The sequence below is a fragment of the Lagenorhynchus albirostris genome, chromosome 4 (assembly GCF_949774975.1).
Source record: "Lagenorhynchus albirostris chromosome 4, mLagAlb1.1, whole genome shotgun sequence".
In the NCBI taxonomy this organism is placed as follows: domain Eukaryota; kingdom Metazoa; phylum Chordata; class Mammalia; order Artiodactyla; family Delphinidae; genus Lagenorhynchus; species Lagenorhynchus albirostris.
In genome coordinates this window covers 3,863,715-3,881,403 of record NC_083098.1, presented here as the reverse complement: position 1 = coordinate 3,881,403, position 17,689 = coordinate 3,863,715, and the positions used below count along the sequence as shown (strand labels likewise).

At 45.4% G+C, this 17,689-nt stretch overlaps 1 protein-coding gene across 5 annotated transcripts in view; it reads right to left on the bottom strand.

Annotated features, from left to right (window-relative positions):
- RAPGEF2 (Rap guanine nucleotide exchange factor 2) overlaps positions 1-17,689 on the bottom strand; it is a 244,877-nt gene that overhangs the window by 137,044 nt on the left and 90,144 nt on the right. For all 5 annotated transcript variants that reach the window (XM_060147533.1, XM_060147534.1, XM_060147536.1 and 2 more), the window contains exon 4: positions 6,102-6,185. In XM_060147533.1, the coding sequence (XP_060003516.1) occupies positions 6,102-6,185 (84 nt within the window). The remainder of the gene's footprint in view (positions 1-6,101; positions 6,186-17,689) is intronic.

The following is a 17,689-nucleotide window of genomic DNA, read 5'->3' as shown; positions in this document are numbered from 1 at the left end:
CATAACCACGCCTTCCCTCTGAGCTTAATCTGTGCCGCCACTGTTGGGATTTTGCCAACACCTGGAGGTAAACCTCACCTGTAATGGACAACTTCCAGAACTGATCCCCGCTTCTCTTCACACCTTTCGGACACATGCCCAATGAGGGCGCCCTTCCATGACACGCGAGTTGTTTTTAAAACGCCATCGTCCACCTCCCATAAGGCATCACATGACGAAACGAATTTGTGCCCCTTCCAAGAATACGGTATTCTAATCCTATACAGCCCTTTACGTGGAATAAGGAATATCTAATTGTGCCTTCCGTCCCTACCACAGAGACAGAACCATTCTCCCACCGTTTCACCTTCTTTCACTCCTGCAAACAACTAGCGAGTTCTCTGAGCAATCAATTAACCTGCCACGTAGCACGGGCAAGCAGAAAGGAGGCCTGCGATTCCTCATCTCGAGTAGCTCATTGTTCGTCATGTGAGTCAAAATGAGGAGAGTATTTCAGCCTCTCAGAACTGATTAGTTAAATGTCTTGTCTCCCCACTTATCCTCATCATAGCTGCCAGCTCTAATTTAAAATGTGATTATCACGAGTACCGTGACAAAATTTTAATTTTTAAATTGTGGGTGTATTTGGTAGCGGCGGCAGAGGAACACTAACCGTAGGGGGACACAGCTACTGCGGTGCAAATCAATGCTGCACGCCCTTCTCCGACGTGTGCTAGTGTTATCGGAGACCTAAGGGACCAGCGGCCCTGGGCTTTCCGGCTACGCGGTGCAGCTTTGTAAACTGGGCTCTCGTGAATGGCACCATCGCTGACGCTTGGCAGCTCTCCACGCCTGGAGCGCACGTCTATCCCAGACAAACAGTCCTCCTCTCGTGGCCCTACTCGAGCTCCTACACATCTTTGCACTGGCGTCCTTGACGCCTATTTCCGTGCCGTCACTCATGCTCTTTACTGTGTTCAGATTTCCTTTCCAACCACTGCCCCACAGTCTGAACCATCAACGCAACCCAAAATTCACTTCCTCAACGGCTACCCTCGACTACCATCCACATGCATTAATATACCCCTGTCTTTGGGGGGATTTTGCCTTCGCTGTGGCCTTTGCTACACCAATTCACGCTGTACCGTTTAATGACCCCTGGGCAATTTTTTCATGTTGCACATACGACGGCCTCGTCTCCCCAGATCTTTCCCTTCAGCCTCACAGGCCCTACCCTGGTACTGCATTGATATGAAGGGGAAGAGACTGCGTACTGACTGCTCTGAATGTGAAAAATAGAGACAGTTTTTGACTGTCAGAGCAATAAAAATATTATCTATTTATGATTAAATATGGTGTGCACGATCATTTCTATGAAAAGGCCTTCCTTGGAGGCCTCTATGATAAAATTGATTCTACTGAGAAAATCAGATTCAATGTTTTAGTAGGAGTGTTTTTTTTTTCAAGATTGTGACTAACATAAATTCAAGAAGAGTCTGTCTAACAATAATGCTTCACATCTAAAACATCTAGTGTACCGTTTTTTTTGCAAATAAGTATAAAAATGATTGCTATATTGGTAGAAAAAGATTCCAATTCTATGAGTTAATATGCAACCTAGGTAAGGGAATTCCCTGGCGGTCCAGTGGTTAAGAACCTGCGCTTTCACTGCTGAGGGCCTGGGTTCAATCCCTGGTCAGGGAGCTATGATCCTGCAAGCCGTATGGTACAGCCAAAAAAAAAACAAAAAACAAAAAAGCAACACACTTAGGGAAGCTATTTCCTTCTCTAATAAACAACCCAAACAGCAAGTTGAAAGTTTAGAAACACAGTCTGGGCCTATCTTTACTACCTAAATTATTGCATAGAATTATCAGCCTTTCAAAGAAGTCAGCAGTCAAAAAATAACATTAATCCAAGTTACTATTCTGTGACTTTGCTATAAATAAGCTTCCGCACTGCAGAGTGGGGCACTTTTGAAAGTGAGAAGATTTAAGAATATAATAATGTCTATTACAGTTCCTTAAATACACTGATTTAGAGCACATTAGGGCAATAAACATTATTAGTATTTTCCTGCCCATTGTGTACAGAAAACCAAATGTTCTTTTAAAAACGACTTCTAAACCTGCACCTTCAGCTAAGATAATTTTCCTCTATCAGTTCCCAGCCCAAGGCTTCTGCAAATGATGCCTTTGAAAAACTTCTTCAAGACACTTCGCTACCCTCTGCCCGTCACTGTCTTAAGACACCAGTCTACATATCACGACTGTGGACATGAACAGCAGGGCACAGCCTGGACCACAACTGCTAACTGCTCTGCTTACAGGCTTGGAGAAACACATACCGTTTCTACCATTTCTATGTTCATCTATGGCAAGTGTCCACTCTGGCCTTTTCCTCAATGAGAATGAGAATAGCCTCTGCTGCACTGCTACCTCACCTTTGCTCACCCGCCTTCTGCTCATGCAAAGACACTGAATTGTAACAACGGCATTATACGCAACACTGTAAGTGACATGACAGCCACCTGTGCAAATATCCATGTTTCACAACTCGGTAAATTTCAAATAGGTTTACAGTAAAACTCATAAAACATCATCTTCTCACTGACATGGCGTGGACTGAGGCAGAGTGAGTAGGTTGTCACTGACAGTCACAAAGGAATTCATAAGCTCCACAAATGTTAAAAATCTCATCAAGGAATAATATTCATGCTTGAATAACCAAAATACAGAACAACCTTTACCTGTCTAAAAATAAAAACAAAACCATAAAATGCTGGCCTAAATGTCAACTGAGGAATTCAATAAAGCTCATGAAATCTGGAAGCCAACCTGCAGCGTACACCACCCTTCCTACTGGATGATATCACATGTCAAGGCAATTTCATGAGAATTAGTCAAAAATGTGAAAATGCTGTCCAAAGTGCTTTGATCCAAAACTAACTGTTCGGGGTGAACTGCCCGTCAAAATGAGTTGAAACTTTCAAGAGAATGGTCAGGTTACTTATTATACATAAGGATAACCAATTTCCAGGCTACCATGGTAAATGGAGAGAGTCATCTGTGACTAGTTGTTTTATAAAACCAGACTGCTACTAACACCTCGTCCACATGACGCTTTAATCAAATCTCAGTGTTTCCTGGAGGAAAATACGTAAGAATCACTGATGTTAACCTTTCAGGTAGGACCAGCAGAGGGCCCTTCTTACGAAAACAATCTCAGGACTGTCCCTAAGGCAACATCTCCAAAGGAAACAAATAACTCGGACGCAGCAAAGGTCACCAGGCGCAACGTGAAGAAATAACCTATAAATAGCGCTGGCTTGTCATTCAGTCAGAAACACCATCCCTTCTTCCCCCCGTTACAGCCCTGACTCGCCGGCATTTGACAGCCAGCCAGAGAAAGAGTAACGCATGACATCTTTGAAAATAATTAGACGTGGACAGCCAACGTATTCATCAAACAGGCCTGAACTGCAAGTCCTCTTTCTTGTAGAACAGCAGTTTTCTGAACACTGGGTTCCCGTTCCACGAGTTAGGACAAGCTGTCACTTGAAGCTGATGACGGCTGGTAGTCAGGAAAGATGGCCACAGGCTCCTGTGCCCTTCTGGGGACCTGGTCTATAGATTTCATTTGTACAACAGACCTTGTATCACGACGTCGCTAACCTCGGTTCTCTCTAAGATGCATAAACTTCAAATCACATTCCTTATACCATTATTTATAATAGAAAGTATCAAAAACTTACTCTTTACAATTATTAACCAAACTGTGGAAGGTTCAAATAACTGAACATTAAACAGACATCCTAATGCATAACGAGTAAGCCTTTACAAAGAGTTTTTGACATTAATGGGTCAAGCGAATATATACTCTTTAATTGAAATTAGCAAGACATTAAGTTGTTTATAAAGTATGCTCTTAAGTATGTAGAACACATACATGTAAGGCTAGATAGGAAAAGACTAGACTATTAAAGGATGATTACCTTGGATGACGGACTTCAGAGGGTATTTTTCCTTACCTTTCCCTTTGAGCATTTATATAGCAATTATCATTACTTTTTACATTAAAATTATATGTAATTTTAAAAACATGCCTATGCTTAAATATTAGCTGCCTCTACCCACCTCCAAGTTTGGAAATAGAGTCAGAGCCCCCAGAAAGAGAGCAAATAGTAGGTCCTGTGTTTGAAGGAAGAGTGTTCTATTCAACTCCTCTGGGAAACAGAATCCCTGAATGACCGGACTCATTCCCAGGGTCACACCAAGCCTCCCGGGCAGAGTTCGAGGATGGAAAGCCACCCACCAGCCTACACTGCCAGAGTTTCCTCTGTTACAAAACGCAGGTAACATCTTGCCAAAAATGCTAAACCTCATTCTAATCATGTGAGTACATCACACAAAACCAAACTGAGGAACATCATAAAAAACACCTGGCTCTTCGAAAATATCAAAGTCCTGAAAGATAAGGAAAAACTGAAGAACTGCCAGAGACTGGAGGGGACTACGGAGCAATAAAAAATAAATGCAAGGCGGGATCCTACAGAGGAGCTTGGAACAAAGTCGGTGAAATTCAAAGATCTGTAGATTAGTTCACAGTACTGCACCAAAGTGAATTTCCTGGTCTTATTCATTGCATTATGGTCACACAAGACGTTACAATTTTAGGAGAAGCTAGATGAGGGGGTATATGGGAACTCTACTAATTTTTGGCAATTTTTCTGTAGGTCTAAAATTAGTTCAAAATTAAAAGTTTAAAAAAGAAATGCAGGTAACGACCATACCTACCTCAAATGACAGTCATGAAATTAAATGATTTATATATAAACAAAGCTTTTCAAATGATGCCTGGCAGACAGAAAGCACTACCTACCAAAGCCTTAGCTACTGTTCTCTCAACATTTTAGTACCACTACAACTAGGACTTCTGTTTACGACTACGACCGGGGCTACTACCATCCTGTAAGTAGTGCTTCTGCAAGAGCAACAAACAAACAGGCAGCGGCTCTTCCCTCCCTCAGGGGGCCATTCTCCAAGCAGAATAGCGCCTGCCGAACTGATCTGGGAGGAGCACGAGAGTGGGGAGGCCTGGGAACCTCGCCGGAGGCTTCTCCCATCGGAGACGCCACCTGGGGCCTCCTTCCTGCCACCCGGGCCCATCCCAGCACCTCTTGCACCTCGGCAGACCGGTACAAATGACCTCTCCCCGTCTCGCTTACTCTTTTTACAAAAATTTCTAAAACACATTCTTCACATGTCCCTGACCCATTCTGAATGATTTATCAAGAATGTATCTTAATATTTTTATGAGAGAGTTAGGTTATAGAAGGTGGGGAGTGGAGGGGCGTAGACTGCTATGTTGTGATAAATTTAGTCAATTTATTTACTCAGTAATTTTAAATAAAGATACTTAATCAGTTAAAATCTTTAGTCAAAATAAACACACTTAATTGTGAAACACACACAACGAGGGGGAAAAAAATCACTCCCGAAACTCAGTGGTTCCAGGGACCCTCAGGAACCCGCACAGGGGCAGCGCGCTGGTGGCAGGGGAGCCCTGACCCTCTCTGGCCACAGCTGCTTGGAACTAGGTAACCGCTGCCCCAGTCCACCAGACTGTGGCCTGAAGATCCAAAGAAAAGACATGGGCACGGCCGCCAAATGGTGCAAGCTTTAGGGACACAGGCCATAAACCAACAGTCAGCACCCAGGAGCCAAAGTCCCAGGGAGAACGTCCCCAGGGGTGACCTAGTCCCTGGTTTCTGTTTCTAGTCCCACGTGGGCCCAGGGAACCCTCTCGGCCTCTCTTTAGACGTGTATGAGAGGCAGTTTTCATTCCCTCTGAACACACGAGTCCTCAACTAGCCGGGTACGTCCACGTAACACGTCACCAGCACGTCCTTTGTCCTTGTCCTTTGTCAAAGAGGTTGAATCAGTGTTTACAACATAGAAGAGTCCTTTCTTAAGATTTATATACCAACACCCCAAGGTGCTGCCTTGCTTTGTGTCAGCAGAACAGGAAATCCGACGAGAGAGGAATTCGGGAAAAGAACTCGTTCTGCAAAAGGGTTTCAAGCTCCACGGAAACTCTACTCCAGAATGTCTATGCGATACCTGCTTCGTGGCAGAAACATGGATTCCTTGATGAACACGGAACCAGAGAGGAGGATGTACCAGCAGGTCCCAATATCATCAGGACTGAAAAGAAAAGATAATAACATCAGATGATTATCTCCAACAACAACAAAAATAATAACATACAAAGCACACAGTATCCATGGTACTCGTACAATCCTGAAGAACTATGACATGTCACAAAGCACACACCTAAAATACCATCCTTCAACTACTGGAATTAAAAATTATTTTTCACACCTAAATAAGCTAAAGATATTTATCAGCAAACTTATATGTTTTAAACGTTCATTAGACCTATAGCACCTACCATTCCAAGTTTTGGGTTTTAGTTTCATTTTTTTGAGCTGAAAATACTCTCCCTTGCTTCACAAAACAAAAATACAAAGAGGCAAACAGCGGACCTGAGCTTTCCCACCCTTTCCCCCGTCTCCCAAGCCCCTGCATTTCTCCACCACACTCGCTGGCATCTTTCAGAACTTCCTCATGCACACACAGGGATGGACGTACATTCTTACCCCTCCGCCCTCTCCTTTTTACAGAGAAGATGGCACGCGCTACGGAGCTCTTGCCTCTGTGCTAACGCAGAGATCTTTCCATCAGGAGACGGCCGTCTTGTTAGCTGTGCCTTATTTGACTTAAGCAAGCCCCCACTGCTGGTCATTTCAGTGGTTTCTCGTGTATGCAGTTATTTTAAAAGAACGTGAAAACTGTGATGAGTAAGCTTATAGCTCCAGGAGTAACCTTGACTAGAAAACTAGACCTGCAGCTGCTGAGTCAAGGGGCACGGACACTGTGACTCTGATAAATAGTGTCGCGGTGGTTAGTTAGTAACTTATGTGCCTACCACCTTCCCACGGCCTTGCAAGTAGAGTCTGTCTATTTATTTAACAAATGTTTAACAATTTCAGGATGAAGTCTGTTCTAGGTGCTTAGGATACTTCAGGAAACAACAACAAAGATCCCCACCCTCGTGGAACTTGTATTCCGGTGGGACAGTCCCCATAATAAACAATAAATATAACAGATCAGTAAATTATAAATCCATGCTCTGGGAATAAGTTACCGTAGGGCAAGGAAGATAGGGGCGGGGTGTTATAATTTTAAACATATGGTGGACAAGTCTCGTTGAGAAGAGCAGATCTGAACAAAGGAAGTGAGTAGACAATGGCTCCCGAGGGACGAGGATTCTCGGCCAAGGGAAGGGGGATGCGTGCGGAGGCCCCAGGCCAGGCAGCTGGGCAGGGTGGCCAGGGGTGCAGCTGAAGCGAGGGCTGAGGGGTGTTCCTTCCCTGAAGCTGTCTATCACACTTCGGGGTTTTTGCCAATCTGCTCGATGAAAACTGTATTTTAGCGTACTTTTTTTGGGCTGCGTTGGGTCTTCTTTGCTGCACCTGGGCTTTCACTAGTTGCGGTGCGCAGGCTTCTCATCGTGGTGGCTCCTCTTGTCACGGAGCACGGGGTCTAGGCGTGCGGGCTTCAGTAGTTGTGGCACATGGGCTTCAGTAGTTGTGGCTCGTGGGCTCAGCAGTTGTGGCACGCGGGCTCAGTAGTTGTGGCTCACAGGCTCAGTAGTTGTGGCGCATGGGCCTAGTTGCTCCGCGGCATGTGGGATCTCCCCGGACCAGGGCTTGAACCCGTGGTCCCCTGCATTGGCAGGCGGATTCTTAACCACTGCGCCACCAGGGAAGCCCTCTTAGTGTACTTTTATTTTTCTTCTTTATTGTAAAAGCATCTTTTTTCTTATGCTCATGAGGCCTACCTATTTCTTTTTCTGTGAAATCAGTTCATAACTTTTAACCAATTTTCTATAAATCATGAGACTTTTTCTTATCTAGAAGCACTTTATACAAATTAGCATTTTGAAGCCATGAGCTGTGACAACCTTTTCCCCAGTTCGCTGCTTCTGTTTGAACTTTATCCTGATTTTGCCATGTCTTACGTTGTTTTATTTTATAGAGGCAAGTTTATCAAATTTATTAGTCAGGATACACGCTCAGCTACTATGAAAACAAAGCAGAAAGCCCGACACAGCAGTGGCCGGACAATGGAGGAGCCCATTTCTCTCACACACGTAGTGACAGCCTGGTGTCGGGAACCCAGGCTCTCTCCCTGTGTGGCTCGCTCACCCCGGCCCGTGGCCTCCATCTCAGACTCTAAGGGGCAGGTCCTAACCCACACCTGTCCGCATTCTAACCACTAGCAGGAGGCACACAGCCTACCCCACCTCTTCTACGAGGACAGCCTGGAAGCTGCAGCCCAGCAAACCACGTGTGCGTTGCCAGGCAGTCCTCCGCAACCTATGCCAAACCTTTTTACTCTCTTTTTTCCTTTTGGCACATGGATTCCAGAAGCTGCCAAAGACCACCAAGTTGAATTTAAAATTCTGAATAATTAAGTTATTTAACACACTAATCAATATCACCTAATCACTTTCATTGCTATCTGCTTCCAGAGCAAATCAGCAGCAAGTCACTGCTTCCTCCCAAGCCCGTTCTTTACCAATTTCACAACTGCTTAGTCCTCAATAGCAAAGCCTCAAGAAAACATGAAGGAAAATATTGTCAAATAGACTTTAGTTCCAATGAAACCATCAAAGTAAAATGATTTCTCAAATGAAAATGCAAAGTACTTCAAAAAATAATTTATACCCCTTTCTCTCCAGTGTTTAGTCATGAGCTTTTGCAATCAACAATCATTCACCTAGGACTTCCCTGGTGGTGCAGTGGTTAAGAATCCACCTGCCAATGCAGGGGACATGGGTTCGAGCCCTGATCCGGGAAGATCCCACATGCCGCGGAGCAACAAAGCCCGTGCGCCACAACTACTGAGCCCGCATGCCACAACTACTGAAGCCCACGTGCCTAGAGCCCGTGCTTTGCAACAAGAGAAGCCACCACAATGAGAAGCCCGCACACCGCAACGAAGAGTAGCCCCTGCTCGCCACAACTAGAGGAAGCCCGCGCGCAGAAACAAAGACCCAACACAGCCAAAAATAAATAAATAAATTATAAATAAATAAATTTAAAACAATCATTCACCTAGCTTAGGGGAAAAAAAGTACTTGTCTTCCTTGACATAAGGTCACAGCGTAATTATTCATTCTGATTTCTGTCAAGTAAAAATGTGTTGTCAGATGCAAAAATAGTTTAAATTTTTTTAACAAGTAATAAAACACTGAAATAAAAAGAAGAAAAAAGGAATTATCTTGTAAACTTTTAATCTACTGTTGCACTTACCATGTTCCCTTTATCACCAAAAGATTGGTCAAGAGAAATGAAATCTAGTAGGAAATCAAGGTTGATCACCACTAACTAGGCATGTGAGCAGAGCTGTACAGAGGCTCAGTAAACACCAATAATGACCATCCCGTAGCTGTTATCATGGTAAGAAGCACAATAAATGTCACCATGGTCCAGATGAACTGTGACGCAGAGAACATAACAAACGTTCCCTGGCTTTTTAGTTATTCCACATCTGTCCTTTTTGAAAGTAAAATTACTATGGACAAAATTAACACAATGTTTGTAAACTCAGCTTTCCTGGAGCTGAACAGAAAACACGCGTGAAGTCAAAGGCAACCCATGTCCAAAATGGATAAAACACTTGTGACAGCAAACAGTCTGGCCCCCCCGAATACCCACCGATTACCCTACAGTTAGGGCTGACTCTTCGTATCAGGAGAGCCTTGGTAAAGATTTAAGGAAGTGAAGAGAAGAAACTGGTCCCCCATCTCTGTCACTTACTATAATTTCATTTGCCTGTTTCTCTCCCTTTTCCAAAAAATTCAAATCTTAACTCCCAAGAGCTGTGTCTGCCGGTGGAGGCATCTGCAGAGAATGACCATTCGAACGCTGACTGGATCTGGTGAGCGTTCACTACCTGCCATGCCCAATAAAACAGTCACGATGTCTTTATTAGTGAGTTGTCTCTTTTAAAGATTCATGTCTTGCAAAAGCAAACTAATTAGAACTAAGAATACAAAAACAATGAGTCTCATTTTAAAGGTGCTCTGGAAACAGCTGTAAGCTAGAGAAACACACCCCCTCACCTTTCACACTCACACCCCACAGGACTCAGGTTTGGTTTCTGTTCTGAAAATTCCTCGTTGTGAGATGCCACCATAAAATCTGTTTAACTCAGTCTTAATCAGCCAGAAAAGTCTCCTGACCTCATCTGAAACCACTGTGCTATCCCCTCTCATGTATAATTACACGTCAGGCAGGCAAGTGTTTCAGCATGAGGCACGACCCTTCCCTTCAAGGTCTGCAAATACGCCCCTTCTCACAGGGCACCTGTCACCTGTGGGGCTCTATAGGTGCCAAGCGACGACTGTTCGTTTTTTTAAAGAAAAGATGAAAAGGAAATTACCTAGCAGTAACAGCATCAAACTTGTCTACACTTAGAGGGGACGCAAAATGAATCCGAGATCTTGCTTGCAGACACACTGGCAATGAAGCTGGCTAACGGAAGACTGATTAGTATAATAATTATTATTGTTCATATTACCTAGGACTAATACTGAGACTTGATTCTGTCTAGTGGTCCTCAAGCTTTAACGTACACGTGAGTCCCCTGGAATGCGCAGTAAACATGCATGTTCCCAGGCTCTACCCATCCCGCCAACACCCCAGTACCTGATCAAGGGTGGGAGAACCATCACGATGCCGTCTAAACAAACATTCCAGGGGATTCTTATGCGTGGGGGCTTGTCAAGTTGAAAAACCATGAGAAAAACTGCCTAGAACTCAAGCCCCAACTGGAACAAATGGCAGGGGAAAAAAAACCCAAAAAACTACAACTCTGTCAACTGTCGATACAACTAGTTTCATTCGCTAATGGCATTTAAATTTTTCTCAAATAGTTGTTTTATGTTTTAAAACTATGAGCTAAGGAGCTCCATCAAGGGTTGTTGAAATGGTTAAAAGGTGAATCCTGGAATAACTCTAACTGACCATTTCCAAGTAACTTTAGTCCTGTATCACCAGTAACAGGTAGAGAAGAGAAGCCTAAAGATTAAAGGGGTACATCTAGCAAAACAGGACTTGCCAATCTCTCCCATCACCAAAATGACACTTAGAGACGACCTGCAAGTGTCAGACGGAGCTAAGAACGCCAACGGACAAATGATTTGACTCCAGCGCCTCCCCGTGCTACAGCTGGCAAGATGAAGCCCCGAAGTGCGGCCCTCCGCGAAGCTCCTGTTCTGATTTCATCCACAGGGACGAAATGAATCAAGGCAAACGAAACAAAACAAGCAAACAAAATATAAACAGTCCATCATAAAATGATCGATGCGCCGTGCAATCAGAAAGAAGGACTCTGAAGCCATCGAGACCGTCCGGCCCTGCCGCCCACTCCTCCCTCCCAGGCTAAACCAAAACGTCCCGTGCAGCCTGGGGATGAGAGGAAGAGGCCTACGTAACCTGCTCCCACGCTCTCCCGCCGGCCTTGCCTCTACTCCTCAGCCAAACCCCCCTCCTGCCCACCTTCTAAGTCACCCCACACCCCGAAGGAACGGCTCCAACACCACTTCCTCAAAAGTTCTTCTCACTTACTGTTTCCCACACTCCAAAATGCGTGTTCAAATTTAGCCTGTTCTGTGCTTTTCTCTGTCGATTTCTCATCCCTGAGCTTCCTAGGGGTCTCCCTCCACCTGCACGGGGGGCTGCAGCTCGTGGGAACGGAGCAGATCTCAGCAGCATCTGCTCAGGGAACTGAGACCAAGATACACCTCCGCTTATAACCCTCAGTTCCTGGACCGGAGGAAGCCCAGCCCCACTAGCCAGCACCTGGTAGCGGCAGTTTGTTGCCGAGCAAAGAGCCAAGGTTTGGGAACACACGTTCTTTCACACCAGCCATGCGGTCCTGGTGACGTCAGCCCCTGGGGTTCTGGTTCCCCGACTGTAAAACGGGGATATTAGTCCCTCTTCACAACGTCACTCTGATGTAATGACACAGTACGTGTCAAGCACCTTGCAGAGCAGGGACATAAAACACTGCTTCTCTTCCTCTCTTTCCCTCCCTCACAACCCACCCTGAAAGGGTCAGCCTACACCTTTACTCTCTGCTCCGAACCCTAGCAGATCCTGGGCTTCAGACTGCGCCCTGCTCAGCCGTCCTCCCCCTTTTCCTCCACATAGGCCTCAAGGCCTTTGAAAAAACCTGCTGTCCCCACTCCTAAAGGGTACCTTCTGCCTAGGAAACTCATCACTCGCCCTTTGAATTCCAGGTTAACGACCACTTCCTCTGAGAAACGTTTCCGTATCTTCCAAATAAAGTGAGTCCCTCTGTCCTGGGTTCCCAGACACTCTGGATTTGCTCACACGAAGCAGAGCGACATCATCGTTTACCTCGGAAGCCTTCTCCCGTTAGCTCTTAAACTCCTCTAGCGCCCCAGTACCCCCAGCAGACGCACTAGATATGGCTCGACTGGCACTCAGACATTGTATTAACCAATGTATTAACAGCTGAATAGACACCAACTCAGATACGGTGTTAAAATGACTGAAAGTCAAAGACGTGAGTTTCAATTTACCAGGGACTGGAGAAATGAAGCGAGGCTTAAAGAACGTCCTCAGCAATACCCTAGAGGTGCACAGGGTGGCAGTGTCTCCCCACGAAAGGGCTGCGTGTGCAGCTGCGCGGTCCCCGTTAACGAAGCCGGGGGAGAATGAACACGAGGGACCAAGTCCAAGTTGACACGGGGGCTGAAAGGATAGTAAGATAATACATCACAAGAAAACAAATTAAGTCAGCAAAGGCGATTATGCGAGCGCAAAAAAGCAACTTGGGAAAAAGCTACTTTATTCAGTTGTTAATACAACGTGAAAACTTAAGTGGAGCCCAGTTGGCTAAAAGGCTGCGGGGGGGTGGGGGGAAAGGCGGGGGAGGGGCTCTGGGCAAGGGCACACGTGTCCTAGTGGACGCGGAGCTGACCCCCACCTCCTGCCGGCCACAAACCGACACCTAACCCACGTCTCTGCGTGTGTGTTTGCAGGGGGGCGGGTGAGTCAGCCAACAGAAACTGAAGGAATGGTCCCCATGCAAGAAAACCCAAACAGTCTGGGACCAGAAATCGGTGCCCAAGGAGGGCGTCGCGGGTACGGGAAGGAGTTCCTCCCGGTGAGCAGATGAGGGGCAGCACGGCACCTGCACGGCATGGCACAAGGGCCTGGGGTAGAGAGCACCCTGCGGCGCTGCATGCGGGCGACAGCTACGGCGGCAGCAGGGCCCAGAGACGCACGAGGCGGCAACCGCGTGGGAACAACGGCGGGCAATACGGGCGGAAACTACCAGAAACGGTGGAGAGGACGCCCACTCAGGGAGAGATGGGGGCACGCAGCCGCGTGGGCCAACACGCGTCAGGACTCGGGGAGGTTTAGAAAGAGAGGCTGCATTCTATTATATATACGACCCAGATGCCACGCCACGTCCAAACGACAAAGCCGGCGGCACCTGGGAGAGATGGGAACAGGATTCTTACCACCCAGGCCTACCGGCTCCACATCTCGAGCTAAGAAGCCCGATGGGCAATAAAACGAGGACCATACAAAGGTCCACGAAGTAAGTGGAGCCCGCTAGCAAGGAACCCAGAGGGACAGCCACCCGTGACCACGGCTAGGAGAGCACCCGTCTCTTTCCCTGTATCTGCTGTCCCAGCAGTGTCATCCAACGGAAGGATAAAACCAGAAAACAGAAAGTCCGCCTAAATTTCTCCCTCCGCACAACCCCCACCCCATTCTGTGGGCTCCGCTCGGAAGCCTCTGCTGAAGTTCACGGCCTCGCTCTTGGCCCCCTACACTGTTTAACTAGACTCCTCTCACCAGCACAGACTTGTACTCTCAAATGTACAGTTACGCCGATAACCAAAGCAGGAAGAATTTTACCTGTTGACAATAAGTTACCCTCTACCCCTTTCCTGGGAATCCAGCAGTTGATTCAGTAGGACGTGGCGAGGCCCTTGGGACAGAAGCCTGTCCAGCCCTCTTCCCACCCTAACGGCTACTGCAGTGGATCCGAGCCGGATTTCCTATGAACGAAGTGTTCCAGGGCTTAAAACAGAAGTCCTAACAATGGCCACCTTCCAAGATGCAGATGGCTTTTCAGATACACAATAACTGTACTCTTTTTCACAAATACATGACATCACTTCTGCTACTGGGTTTATCAAAAAGTTTAATAATTGTTTTTCTTGCTCCTCTGATGGGGCTCTAAGCTTTAAGCTCAAAGACAGAACATGTCTTATGTATTTCTGTACGGCCAACGGCACAAAGTAAGCTCACAAGAAAAGTTAATGCAACATGGCAAGTGTGGGCCCTGACAACACCAGGTCACGGTCAAAAGAAAGGTGAAGTGCACACACCAGCAGGATGTACTCAGGCATGAAGTGTAGAACGTATGATAGAAAGAGCTCTATGGAGAGTTAAAATGTACATTTCTGACGTACAGAATAGCAATACTGTACTATAAAATTATGCGCTTCATAATATTTCATCACAAATTCTCACACTTATGAAAACAACACATTTTAAAAGTGGAGGGTAACTTTTTGTTCCATTTCCTGAAAGTTCTACATTGTAAGGAAGTTACTTCACTTTTATCACTTAAAACTCTGAAGGAGAAAAGCTTCATTTTAACATTAAGTTTTTCAGAAAGTTCTTAGCCTCCTCTCAATAAATTATAGGGGCTAGACCAACAAACAGGATAAATCAGTAACATCAATAAAAACTCCAAGAACTGATGGAAATACTGAGGCTATTTCAGCTTTATTTTGAAAATATTAAAGTATTTTGAGAATATTTTTGTTTTGAAAAAGTTAATATTTTGAAAATATAGGGGATAAGTGGACATAATTTTTTTAACTGTGATAATTCACTGAACAAGCAGAGGGAACAATATAAAGAACAATAACTAAAGAATTAGTAAAGCCAAAGATTCTATGGACTCACTGTGCAGTCTTTCTTAAATTTATAAAATCCATTTTAAAAATGAAATGAGGGAGTGATGTCTTGGGAGTTATGAAGTTACTCAATAAACTTATTTTTGAATGAAAGAAACAAACTCACTACGGATTACATACATATGGCAATCCATCAGTCAATGATTCAGCTAGACTGAGGGCAGAGGGCTACACCCAAGGGCTCGACAACTTCTCAAATTTAAGACAGCAGCCAAAATGAACTCTGCTGAAAACTACCAATGGGTCACGAAATTAATTCACAAATCTGCATCTTTCAGTCACACACCGCAGTTTCATATGCACGACAAACCTGTCCCTCTTCTACAGAAAACTAGCACCCGAATTGCTAAAGAGAACTCAGGCATCCGGAGACTGACCAAATTCACACCAAATCCGCCCACCCACTGCCAAGGTCCCGGGTGACGGGAATGGCACTACCAGCTCACAAGCACCGTGACCCGCAATGACCAGAAAGCATAGGGAGAGAGCTACATGTTACTATAAACACCTAGAGTTAAGAGGAGTTCAGAGGTTTTTATTCACTAAGTAGTTTCAAAGAGAATTGATAGGAAGAACCGAACACCTAACCTGCAGTCGGCTGTTTTACCCAGAAGTCAGGCCATAAAGAAGGTCTCTTCCTGCTGATCTAGCAAAGGAATATATCCCTTGAAATAAATGCAAAAAATAACAACAGAGAACAGACAAGATGCAAATGTCTATGCTGGGCACGGCACATGGAAATCTGAACTAAACACAGTCCCTGCCCTGATGGAGTTTACAGACTAAATACATTTGTTAATGTTTTTATTTTACTACTCTTTCACTCACCACAAAAATAAAATATTTTCATTCAAAGACTAACAGTAAATATAAAAATATCATTATTGGCAAGAAAGCTTCAAGTATCGCCATATGTACGTAAAACAATCTTATTTGTGGGTATGCGCATATCCACGCGTGCCTATTTGAATTGTCATACTTACACAGAGCACACGTGTACATCACAACACACCAAGCTCAGGGCTGAGCACCTTTATCCTACAAGTCTGTGCAAAGGCTAAGTCTTTAGAGGTGTCATGCCTTCAAGTCAACGAAAACCTCAGGTTTCACCTTTTCCTTATACACACGCACAAGCACAGTAAACTTATGGAAACATGGACACTCCAAATAGTGGTTATATATTGCTGGGGAAGAAAGGAAGGCAGATTTGAAGTATTTTGTCTCCTGAGGGAAAATAAAAAAAAAAAAGCAAAGCAACCTAGGTAGTAGATAGTGCTTTTGTAAAACTTTTCTTAAAAGACTACGATGTAGATGGCATCCCTGGCGGTGCAGTGGTTAAGAATCCGCCTGCCAATGCAGGGGACACGGGTTCAAGCCCTGGTCCGGGAGGATCCCACATGCCGTGGAGCAACTAAGCCCATGCGCCACAACTACTGAGCCCGCGAGCCACAGCTACTGAGCCCGCATGCCACAACTACTGAGTCCAGGGGCCTAGAGCCCGTGCTCCGCAACAAGAGAAGCCCGCGCACCGCAACCAAGAGTAGCCCTCACTTGCTGCAACCGGAGAAAGCCCACGCGCGGCAACAAACACCCAACTCAGCCCAAAATAAATAAATTAAATAAATTAATTAAAAGTAATAAAAATTTTAAAAATTTAAAAAATTAAAATAAAAAGACTACGATGTAAAAGTAAATAAAAGCTTGGCCACATCCGAAAGGAGAAAGCAGTACAATAACTGGGTATGGGCCAGAGCCCAGGAGAGCTTCCTAAGGACGGAGACACGGCACCTCACCCCGTGTGGGAAACAGGGCGGGACCCCGGGGGTAGGAACAGCAACACTGCAGGGAGGGCAGCTCTCCCTCCAGTAGGGGAAGGGACAGGAGCACAGGCAGCTCTGAGCCCAGATGGGCCACTGGAGGAGGAGGGGCACGCGGAGAGGGCAGGGCACGCTGCGGTGGAAACAGGAAACCCAGCCGTGGAGTGAAGAGACCGGTAAGCGCAGGCAGAGGGGCAGCTGGGCCGGAGGTTCGGAGGTTACAGATTTCAGTGAAAATGCCTGAAAAGACTCCACGAGCCTCCACGCAGCTTCCTCTGAAAAAGGCACGATTTCCTCTCCTGCAATAAGGGGAGATAAACCCCGTAACAAAGTGCTCTGAAAACTCTTCTGGAAACCAAAGCATTCAGTCCGACCCATGCGTGGCAATCGGGCCCACGGTTCAGGGATACCCGTGTTTAGAGAGCGGCTGTGTGTGCAGGCGTAAAAAAGATATACCTGAATGGTCGAATTTCTGATCTAAAGGTTTTTAGCACTTTACATGTAACTATATATTAAACTGAAATGGTGAGGATGGCTGGCCATTAAAGAGAAAGTAAGGAGAACGAACGCACTTGTTTATCTCCTTTCTTAAATTCTCTAAAGTAAGTGCCTCAGGTGAAATGAGTATTATCTCACTTAGTATTTCCAAGCTAGCAAAATATCCAGCATCTAATAGATAGCAAATGAAAGAAAGGCAGAAATTACCTGATGTTCCTGTCCACTGTATAAAGCTCAACTAATCGTACCTAATTAAATGGGCAAGTCTACACTTTAAAAATTCCGTTTTA